We start from the raw sequence: 12,284 nt of genomic DNA on the forward strand, positions 1-12,284 counted from the left end.
GCTAAAACCCAACCCTTAAACCCCCCAAATTGGTGGAGTAATTACACATAAGGCTTGGTACTTCATAGTGTTTAAACCATATCAGGGAGACTGGAATATACTTTCAAAATAATAATGTTTAATTTAGTGCTTAATGAAAAATAACACTTGATGAAATTATGCATTCTAATTTCTGTGAATGCTGTATTCTAATTATCCAGTTTGATTTTATATAAAAAATATTCATGTGGGTGTTAGAACATTAGAACAGTCTGGATGAGGACAGGCCATTCAGACCCAACAAAGCTCGTCAGTCCTCTCCATTTTATAATTCTAAAATAACATCAAGTCGAGTTTTGAAGGCCCCTAAAGTCCGCCTGTCTACCACACTACTTGGTCGCTTATTCCAAGTGTCTGTGGATCTCTGTGTAAAGAGAAACTTCCTAACGTTTGTATGAAATTTACCCTTAAGTTTCCAACAGAGTCCCCAAGTTCTTGTAGAAGTTGTTTTAAATTCACGGCCTCAATCCACTGTACTAATTCTCTTCATAATTTCAAACTCTTCATTTAGGTCTCCTCTTCATCTCTGTACTGTAATGGCTCATCTCTTTTAATCTTTCTTCATAACTCATCCCCTGTGGCCCCATAATCAGCCCAGTCGCTCTTCTCTGGACCTTTTCTAGAGCTGCTATGTCCTTTTTGTAGCCTGGAGACCAAAGCTGCACACAGGACTCCAGGTGAGGCCTTACCAATGTGTTATACAATTTGAGCAGAATCTCCTTGGACTTGTGTTGCACACATCAGGGCGCTATATAATCTGACATTCTGTTAGCTTTCATAATGGCTTCTGAAAACCGTCTTTGAGTTGATCGTGTCGAGTCCACTGCGACTCCTAAATCCTTCTTATAAGGTGGACTTTTGATTTTCAGACCTTCCATTCAGTGCTGTCTTAACAGCATTATGGGCCCCTACCTACACAACCACTCACCAAGTCACAACATACATTGATTAGCGTGGGGTCCCTGGGTAACTGCCCAGCGTGCCCATGCATTAAGATGGCCCTGCTCCCATTGTGTATTCAAACCTCACATTTTTATTTCCTACACATAATACTTTACATTTATAGACATTAGATTTCATCTGCCCCAGCCTGTCTGCTGTCCAAGTCCCTCTGTAATGATTTAACAGATTTTTGATTATCTGCCAGTCTGCTAAGCTTGGTATCATCTGCAAACTTAACCAGCTTGTTATCTTTTCGTATCCAAATGTATTCAAAATAGCATATATTGACCCCTGCTGGACGCCACTCTTAACATCGGCCAATTCTGATGAGGTTCTTCACACCAGCACCCTCTGCTTCCTGTGACCAAACCAATTCTACACCCATCTATAGACATACATTTCCATGCTGATCAAATGTGAGGTTTAATCTTTGAACTTGTAGTGTCACGATATTGTAAGAGGAGGTGATATGATGGCGTGATGAATCGTTTTATAATACCGTGTTCTATACACACCCTAGAAAGGAATGGAGGCATCGCGTTACATCGAACACATCCATGGAGGGTGTTCTTTTAGGCATCCATCCACTTTCTGACTGGTTTACACATTTTGGAAACGTCACATGCAGTGGACAGTGTTATTCATATGAGATTGAGTATGCTGTTATTGCTAATAGCTGGAGTAAGTAAAAGTCAAGGCCATTTTCAGGCGAAAGAGACATTTGGCTTGACTGCACTGCCAATGTAATGAGCTGCTTCATCTGTTAATACTAAAAATACATTTTTTTAAATGTGACCAAACCCTGAGATTATGCCAGTTAGCAGGGCAGGCAAAACAACACTTTAATGCAAAATGTGAATATGCAGAATTTACTAAATATGCATGTGGTAAATTTATAAAATTATTTGAAAGTAACAACTGGAATCCATGGGACTAATTCCTTTCATGATTTTCAAACCCTTTAGCCAGGTCCCCTCTTAATGTCTGTCTGCTTAAACTGAAGGGTTCAGCTCCATCAATCTCTCCTCATACCTCAGACCCCTCCGTTCTGGCGTCCATCTAGCCGCTCTTTTCATTTTCTTGCACTGCTGTGTCTTTTTTTTTTTTTAATATGATTGCGTATTGTTTTCATATGCAATATTGCCATGTGACACCACTGTCTTTTTTTTTTTTGACATCTCACGGAGGTTTTGAATAGTGGAGAATTAACTTGCGTCAGTGGTCGTTCATAATGACAGCTACTTCAGCACTGATTTTGTACCGTCTTTTTAGGCCAGGTTTACGTTTAGTCTGTGCCACTGTTGAATGTTTTGTCCCCTTTGTTATGACTCAGTGGCACTCGTGTGCCACACCAGTTAAGAGATGGGATTAAAGATCACAATTCTCTCTTTTTGCTGTCTTGTTTGCTTGTGTTTCCATTTTTTCCATTCAGTTCTCTGGTTTCTACGGAAGCCAAGAGAGGACGTGCAATATCGTTATTTTTTTAAATTGTTTTTTTGAGATAACAGAATAATTTTATCAAGATCTCGATAAAACAAAAGATCGTTTTCTTGAAATTATGAAATAATTGTATCTAATGTTTAATGTTTGGCTTATTGAAACCACGTCCAGTTTGAAATGGCAGAAGAGCAGAACTGTATTGAGGAGCACGTCCCATTTTTGTTCAATCAAGGGCTGACGCAGGCTGAAATAGGTTTATGCCATAGTTTAGAAAATAATAACGTTAGTGTCCGTCATTTTAAGAAGATGGTTAGCAAGGCTTCAGCTGTATAGGTGTCGCAATCTAAGCGAGCTTGATGCCAGGAGCAAAGGTTCAGTTTTGTTTTCTCAAGATCATGATAATATTATCCTGTTATTTCGAGGGAAAAAGTTAGTTTTCTCGAGATCTCGATATAATTAGTCTGTTATCTCGAGGAGATAATTTAAAAAGTAACAATATTGCATGCCCTCTCTCGGCTTCCGTAGTTTACAGATTGTCATCTCCATTATTTTGCAACTTTGATTCTTTTTAATGTTTTATTGGCTAGTCGATAGTCATTTTGACTTTTCAGTTACAATCTTTACTTTTATTACTGAAGGTTTTCCTCACATTTGCACTTCTGTTTCTTCTGTCCCTTTTCTTTATCCAGCATGAAATGTAAAACAACCCAACCACAACTTCATGCTGATATAATACCTTTCAAATCTATCTTTATACATACAGTGCCCACCATGATGTCTGGGACAAAGACCCGTTTTTCCTCAAGCAACCCAGCAACCAACCCCCCACCCCCGCCCCCAAACCCTTTGCTCCACAGTATAAAATTTCAAATCAAACAATTCAGACTTGTGACTAAAAGTGCACAATGTAGACCTTTATTTACGGGGATCTGCAGACATTTTAGCTCACCACACTTTTTCTACCTGGTCCCCCCAGGGCCAGTTTTGTTACAGATGGCTTGACAGGTTTATGTAATTCCAATTGGAAGATCATCAATCCAAGTTAAGTGTTTATGGTAGAGCGACTAACTTCTTCTTGGAGTTTGCCCCATGGCATGTAAAGAACTCTGAGAGCATGAGAGAGAACATTTCTCTGGTCTGCTGGACAAAACTCCAAGCACTGCGCGTCACCTGGCTAATACCATCTGTACAGTGAAGCATGGTGGTGGCAGCATTACACTAAGGAGACAAGAAGACTGGTGAGAATTGAGGGAAAGATGGTTGCAGGCAGATCAGAAAGGTCCTTGAAGAAAGTCTGCTCCAGGGTGCAGACCACCTTTGACTGGGGCAGTGTTTCTCAAATAGGCGGGCCCCTGGGGGCGTGCTCCGCAAGGGGGTGCGTTTGACCTCGGGGAACATGCTTTTTTATTTTTCTATTTTGATTTTTTTTTAGTGCAATACCACTCCACTACTCCATATTTCTTTCTTTTTTTATTCTCTTATACGTTAATAAGGATACAGTGTTATGCAGAGGTGTACTTATAACAATTTTATAGACAAATGATACTATTTATAGTCACGCGGGGGGCGCGAGATGGTTTCTTCTTCCTAGGGGGGGCATGACAGAAAATAATTGAGAAACACTGGACTAGGGTAACAGATCAATGACTCCGAAGCATACAGCCAATACAACTCTGAAGTGGCTTCAGGAGAAATGTCCGAGTATCCTTGAGCGGCCTGGCGAAAACCTACACTTAATCCCCATAGAACCTGTGTAGTGAGACCTGTAGATGGCAGTTTACAGATGCTTGCCATCCAGCATAACAGAGCTTGATAGGCTGTGCCATGAAGAATGAAACAAATTGCCTAAATCTGGGTGGTCAAGCTTGTAGAGTCGTATCAAGAAGACTCAAAGCTGGAATTGCTACCAAAAGGGGCTTATAAATTGTATTGAGTTAAGAATCAGAATATTTATATGAATGAGCGATTGTAGTTTTTGAATTTTTTTTTAATAAGTTTGCAGACCTTTCTGAAAATGCTTTTTACTTTGTCATTATGGGTTATTTACAGTAGATTGATGAGCCAAAATGGCCAGTTTATTAAATGGTAAATGGCCTGTATTTGATATAGCGCCTACTAGAGTTCAAGAACCCCCCTAGGCGCTTTACAACACAACAGTCATTCACCCATTCACACACACATTCATACGCTGGTGATGATAAGCTACTATGTAGCCACAGCTGCCCTGGGGCACACTGACAGAGGCGAGGCTGCTGAACACTGGCGCCACCAATCCTTCCGACCACCACCAGCAGGCAAGGTAGGTTAAGTGTCTTGCCCAAGGACACAACAGCTGCATTCTCATGCCGGGAGCCAGGATCGAACCTGCGACCCTCCGATTGCTAGACAACCCGCTCTACCGACTGAGCTACTGCTGCCCGAAATTTAATTATATTAATTTAAAATGAAATCTACAACACAATAAATTGTGAAGAAACTGAAGGTGTCTGAAGACTTTCTGAATCCACTGGTATATATTTATGCATCAGACTGTCTATGACAGGGTTTCTTTAAAATTCTTTTCTGATGATCCAGTCTTGCCATTCTTAGTGTCTTTGAGACCCATGCATGACATTAGACAGAGCTCTTCTTTAAGGTTTAAAGTTTCTTTATTTATTTGCCTTCTCAGTTGCATCTAATAACAGACAGAATTAAATAAAACAGACAAATAGAAACAAGAAAGGTTAAGGTGAGGCAGTTAGATAATACATATATCTTCTTTGGAGAGTTACCACCGATCATCAGAGTGGAGGGGATGTCTCCTTCGAGAATCGCAGACAGCTGTCAGAGAGGAACAGTGTTGATTGCTTAAAGCAGCGTTTCCCAACCTCAGTCCTGGGGGGCACGCTGTGACTGCAGGCTTTTGTTCCAACCAGTCTCCTAATCAGTGATCACACTTGATAGCACTGATCTCATTTAATTAGCTGAGATTATTTTTCTTTTATTCTACATTCAGAAAAGCACAGCAGCATGATTTGTACATTTATATGACATTTAGAAATATTTATGCGTTTGCAATAGATTTAAATGCTTAACTCTCTTTTGTTGATTTCATTCTGTTTTGCCCTTTTACTGTGCAGTTTTTCCCCTTCCTTGTATCTTTTTAATGACAATTAAAAACGAGCAGAGCAGACAGCCAGGTTAACCAACACTGAATCATCAAAGGCTGCAAGAACTTTAGCATCAGACCCACTAATTAGTAAATAATGGATTAATTTAACAATTAGAACACTTAGAAAAGTAGAATGAAAATCAAGATGAAAATATTGTTAAAAAATACATTATTCCTATATAACTGCTTGGTACATTTATTTATATATATATATATATATACACACACACACATACATACAGGTCCTTCTCAAAAAATTAGCATATTGTGATAAAGTTCATTATTTTCTGTAATGTACTGATAAACATTAGACTTTCATATATTTTAGATTCATTACACACAACTGAAGTAGTTCAAGCCTTTTATTGTTTTAATATTGATGATTTTGGCATACAGCTCATGAAAACCCAAAATTCCTATCTCAAAATGAAAAGGTTCTCTAAACGAGCTATTAACCTAATCATCTGTCTAATGTTTATCAGTACATTACAGAAAATAATGAACTTTATCACATATGCTAATTTTTGAGAAGGACCTGTATGTGTGTGTGTATATATATATATATATATATATATATATATATATATATATATATATATATATATATATATATATATATATATATATATATATATATATATATATATATATATTTTTTTTTTACCAAACTTGGTTTTCTAATTTCTATAATGTTCCCAAACACAGAACTTGGGAAGTAACACTTCAATTTATTAGCCCCAATTAAAAACAGAAGCTGGTTGGAACCTGCAACCACATTTTGCCCTCAGGAGCGAGGTTGGGAAACAGTGGCTTAAACGACCCACAGTGACACACAGTTCACAAACCATTCCCATTAAATATAATGGTGACTTATGTCCTTATGCCACACATAGTTTAAGAAACTCTGATCAATGATAATAGTGCTTTTCATGTTTGTCTGTTTACTATATAGTGCCTTTACTCTCCATCTATCTGTCTGTCTGTTACGCACTGGCATTTTTTATCTGTCATAGAGTGCCTTTATTGGTCTGTGTCATGTTGTGCCTTTTTTGTCTGTCCTTTTCATCAGTCTGTCGATCCATCTTTATTATAGGGCCTTTATTTCTCTTTTCATTTAGTGCCTGTTTATTTTGGAAGTATAGATTGCAGAGTCCAGTGAAATTCTAATCACCATGCAAGCCATCACCACTCCTCACTGTCACCATTAGTGAGCAGAGCTGCTTTCATTTTAAATGTTCTGTCTTCCCTCTCTGGAGATTTGTTACGAATGCAGTCAACATCAAATTTAGGGTAAATCACGAAGAGGAGGTGAAGGGTCGATTGCAGTACAGAAGGCTGCGTTGGGCCTGATTGTTGATAGGTGGGGTCCTTATTGTCCCGTGTACAGAGTCCAGTGAAGTTCTTACTTTCCATTTGCTAATCGACGCGCTAAGCGACTCTCTGGCACCATAATGAGTGAGTGGAACTGCTTTACCTTAAAACTTCTGTCTTCCTTACTTTAAAATGTCAGAACTAGATTGCATATTAAAGGGGTGCAAACAGTACAAGCAGAATATGCCTAACATAAATTTGGGGACCACTTTAGTACTCTGCTATTGTAAATATAGTACAGTTGAGAGACTTGTAACATGTATATATTGAAAGGATAGCACACTGGGAGTTAATGTATTGAAAATTTTTGCTTTTTTTTTTTTTTTTTTAACTGACTCCTTAATCCAAGGTGACTTGCAACAATCGACATGCAGTTGGTTTCATTTCTTTTGACTTGCTCAGGGTCACACAGTATCAGTGGTGGGATTTGAACCCACATCCTCGGGGTTTGAATTCCAGAGCCTTTACCGCCACACCGCAGCTGTGTTCCCGTTGGCGTTATAATCGCATGGCGACACCCTGAACTGCAATTGTGTTGACTTGGGAGGTGCCGCTTGTTAGGCCATACATGTGACTCCTTCCCAGCTATCTCCACATGCTTCTCTTCCTAAACAAAAACACAGTTTGGGACAGATTTCAATTTTGTTTCCTGTTACTTGCATAATTCATAGGTTAAAAGATTATTCTTTCGGTTAAATGGTTCTTAATCAAACAATAGAGTGTTGACGACGAATAACAAAATGCAATCAAAGTTTGCCTCCACAGTTGTCATGTGGCCTTTGCACCCGTGCACTCTGCTGCGCTGCAGACAGGCTTAGTATTTTTAGACTGTAGGAGTGTCACCGTTTGTCACTTTCGAGACCACTAACACAATTCTGATTTGTTTTCCTAGGAGCTGCTGTTGTGCAGTCTTTTGAGTGTGCTGGGGCCCGCCGTGTGGCAGACTTGACCATTCTTTTACTCTGTAACCATGGCAACCGAAGACAAGAAACCTGAGACTGAAGCAACTAAAACACAGTCGACGCCTTCTGCGTCTGCCAGTCAGAGCAAGGTAAGCACCTGAGTGCGGGGGAGGGGTGGGCACCAGCCGCTTTTGGCATTTAATGCGTTTTTCCTCACGAGGGTGTAATTGCATTTTTTTTTTTTTTTTACCTCTATCATCTACCTCAAAGAGTAATTTTCTAAGACGTCTTTTAGATATTAAGCTATTTATCATGCTCTTCTGTGCTTGCCTGACAGTTCTGAAATTGGTAGCCCAGTGCGTGTTGATAACCACAGTGCCCCCGCCAGTGTGTACTTCAGATTAGCTGCCCTGCACAAACTGTGATGGAGCTGCACTTCACATTCAAGCAGAAGCGAATTGTAAAGATGATGGAGTTGAAAGGTGCCACGTGTTATTGATGAAATGGAGTGGCCCGCTTGGGGTGCCCTGGGATAGATTGGCACACTGGCTAGGGTTATCACCAGTGCTGTGAAGAAGAGTTTACCCCCTTTTCTAATAATCCTCATTTGTGTGTGTTTTGCACAATTAATGGCCTTAGACCAGCCCCTGGAGATTTCACAGGGGGCTTTAGGTTTTCATTCAAATCGTTTTCTTAATTAGTATTCAGTTTTTGCTGCTCTTTTCTCTGGTGATGCTCTGCCAAGCCTCTAATGCAGCCATCTTTCGCTTTTGCTCTTTTCGGGGGTCTTGACCCCTTACTTTTTCTCTTCAGCATATGTTCAGTTGGACTGAAATCAGGTGATTGGCTTAGCCATTCTAGAATTTTCTCTTTTTTTTTTTTTTAACTTCAGTAAACACCTGTGTGGCCTCAGTGTCTGTTGTAGGATGAAGCGCCATTCAGTGAGTTTGGAGGCATTTACAGGAACTTGAGTAGATCAGATGTTTCCATACACTTCAGAACTCATTGTGCCACTGCCATCAGCAGTTCCATTATCAATGAAGAGAAGTGTGGCAGCCGAACTTGCCCAATCCATAACACCCCCACCTACATGTTTATGAGATGAAGTGGACTGTTCCTTCTTGTCTCCACATTTTGCTCTTGCTACTGCACAGATGCAGGTTCATCTTCGTCTCGTCTGCCCTCAAGACCTTTTTTCCAGACTCTCTTTTAAGCCCCTTTTCCCAAACTGTAATCTCTCTTTCTTGTTTTTATGGCTGACTTGTGCTTTTCATGTTGTTGTTTGACCTCTGTATTTCTGTTTATAAAGTCTTCTGCTGATAGTCGTCTCTGACACATCCCCATCTGCCTCCTGAAGACTGTTTCTGATCTGTCGGACAGGCGCTTGGGGCGTTTGCTTTACCGTAGTGAGTATTCAGCCCTCAGAAGTGGAGGTCTTCCTTAGCCTGTCAGTTCCTTTGCAATTCCTGAGCTCACCAGTGCGCGCGTTCTTCTTCATGATATTCCAGACAGTTGATTGAGGTCAATCTAAGGTTTTCCCGATTTTCTCAGGTTTGATTCTTGTTTTTCAGCCTCATAATGGCTTCTTTGACTTATCCTCATGTCGATCAATGGCAACTATGGACTCCAAAGAGTAGAAGCAAGCCGAGGTATCTTATGAAGTCATGAAACACACCTAAGGAATCACAAATGCCTGTTATGCCAATTGTGCCAAACATTATGGTGCCCTGAAATAGGGGGACCATGTAGAAAAAGTGTAGTCATTTTTATATTGTGTCGCAATAATGCGTGTAAACACCCTGAAATGAAAGTCTGCAGTGTGTACTTTAACCACATCTGAATCGTTTGATTTGCAATTTTAAACTGTGGAGAGGAGGGAGCAATCAAGAAAAACATGTCTTTGTGCCAAACATTACAAAGGGCAAAGCAAGACTCGGATCCTTAAAATCAGAGAATATGCAACGTCAGACCACAGTGGCTGTAGGTTTTTGGTCCAAAGCAATTGTTTCCTGAGAAGTCCATTACTGCAGATGAAGCAATTATTGCTCAAGTGTCATTTTTCTGCTTCATTTTAGTTGTCTCGCTCATTAAGATGTTGAATCCTTAATTGGTTACTTTAGTCCTAAGCAGCTGCATTCACTATTTTTATTGCTCTTTATTAGCAATAAGATGTAAATGACAAAAGAACCAGAAGTTCCCCGTCTAGCTTATCTGTCTTTCCACCTGTGTGTACCCATCTGGCACTATTTGGTTTATTTAGTTATTTACTAGGGGGGTTTGCCCACTGCTCACTTTGCTTGAACTTCACTTAGCATTATTACTCGGGGGAATGGTTGGTCACTCCAAATCTTTCATTTTCTTTCTTATGAGTCATTTAGTTGTAGACGTGCTTTTGTGGTTTGGCTTATTATAGATAGATAGATAGATAGATAGAAGGGGAGTACATTCACAAACTCCTGCAGCAGCACACTGATAAAAACAATATCAAATTAAAGAGTGATAACAGTGCAGGTATAACAGACAATAACTTTGTATAATGTTAACGTTTACCCCCGAGTCGCATAGTGTGGGGTCTCCTCAGTCTGTCAGTGGAGCAGGATGGTGACAGCAGTCTGTGGTGAAGTTGCTCCTCTGTCTGGAGATGATCCTGTTAAGTGGATGCAGTGGATTCTCCATGATTGACAGGAGTCTGCTCAGCGCCCGTCGCTCTGCCACAGATGTCAGACTGTCCAGCTCCGTGCCTACAATAGAGCCTGTCTTCCTCACCAGTTTGTCCAGGCGTGAGGTGTCGCTCTTCTTTATGCTGCCTCCCCAGCACACCACCGCGTAGAGGAGGGCACTCGCCACAACTGTCTGATAGGATATGTGTTATACCAATGCATCATCCGATGAAGCTTCAACTTCGGGTCAAAGACAGATGAACGGACGTTCTCCTTAAGAATATTCTTCTCAACTGCAGAATCCATGGCAGGTGTTCCAGGTTAGGAGGTAGTAATGCACTGACACACCATCACATTAGCACCACCTTTGTTTTATTGCAGGTCTGATGTTCTTACTGTGAAAAACCAAACATAGTCAGGCCTGAGTCATCCTCAGGGTTCTCCTTTTGACACATCTGAGCATAGACCATTACCGTATTTTCCCAACAAAAGACCACGGCTTATACATTGATTTTACAAACTGCGTATTGGGTGCGGCTTGCTTAAATGGGGCAGCCTATCTAAAAGCATTTGATAAAAGTATAATTCAGTGCACAAAAAGACGACATACTCAACTGATTCGTTGAATTTAAATGTACTGTTTACTTCAAAAAATCATAGATAGTGACGATGTTCATAGATACAATTAAAATAAGTAAGTCCACAGCTTGAAAAGCATATGAATTATGAATTGTCCAGTAGACAAAAAATTGTCATTTAAGAACGACGCAATCATTGGTTCAGTGATCGATTGGTGCTGCTGTGTCTAGCCTCTTCTTCACATTCGTCTCTTTCAGGTTCGTTGCTGCAATGTAAAAATTGAACTTTTTCAGGGCTTTGCTACATTACATCCTAGTATATAATACAAGCTAGGAAAAAATCAAAATTTAACAGAAATAAATGGAACAAACGTTTTATTGTTGGCTGGGAAAAGACTTTTTGTTTGAACGACTGGAGGGTGGAGCTACTACAGTACAGCAATGTCAATCATCTGTCTACACGTAAATTTTTCAGAATAAAATTAGCAACACCAAAAGGCAAAACAATTAGGCTTACCTTTCTTCAAATCCTTAAAAATCAGATCCGTAATCATTTTTGCCGTCGCCGAACAACTCTGTTGCGACCTGTGCTGCTTTGCTTTCGCCGATATCGGACACGCTTTCGTCACCGGTATCGCTCTCAGATATTGCAGACGTTTGCTTGTACGTGGAGGAAGGATTCTGGCTTTGCGAAAACCGTTCTGTATGCTTTCTGGTTTCACGTTGTTCCACGCCAAAGTAACCCATTCGCACGCTTGACTGTACGTCACACGTTGCTGCCGGCCAGATAGAGTGAATGTATGCTCACCATCCGTCATCCATTTTTCCCCACTCGATCCTCACAAGGCACTTAAATGCATGATTGACAGCAGCATCAAGTGGCTGCAGTTTGCATGTAAGTCCATCAGGTATTGCTGTGACGTGACCACCAACCTTCACTGCCTTCTGAACACAATCCATCAGATGAGCAGAGTTGAAAATTAGCAAGGACGACTTCTTGTTAAAACAATCCAGCTCCAGGCCGCCTTCTGTTGCATTTGTCCACCTATTCCACCATAATGTCTTCAATCATCCAGCCCTTCTTGTTCACTGAGACCTCAATACCCTTGGGTAGTTTTTCCTGTGGCATTGTCACGCTCTTAAAAAACACGAATGGCTTCAGCTTTTTGCCGCTTGCCGTGCAAACTAGAACAACCGTAAA

At 40.4% G+C, this 12,284-nt stretch overlaps 1 protein-coding gene across 1 annotated transcript in view; it reads left to right on the forward strand.

Annotated features, from left to right (window-relative positions):
• Positions 1-12,284, forward strand: part of wdr5 (WD repeat domain 5) — a 99,552-nt gene that overhangs the window by 37,788 nt on the left and 49,480 nt on the right. Inside the window, exon 2 of the mRNA XM_039762613.1 lies at positions 7,836-7,994. Within this exon, the coding sequence (XP_039618547.1) occupies positions 7,914-7,994 (81 nt within the window). The 5' untranslated portion in view covers positions 7,836-7,913. The remainder of the gene's footprint in view (positions 1-7,835; positions 7,995-12,284) is intronic.

This window comes from Polypterus senegalus, chromosome 9 (genome assembly GCF_016835505.1).
Source record: "Polypterus senegalus isolate Bchr_013 chromosome 9, ASM1683550v1, whole genome shotgun sequence".
In the NCBI taxonomy this organism is placed as follows: Eukaryota; Metazoa; Chordata; class Cladistia; order Polypteriformes; family Polypteridae; genus Polypterus; species Polypterus senegalus.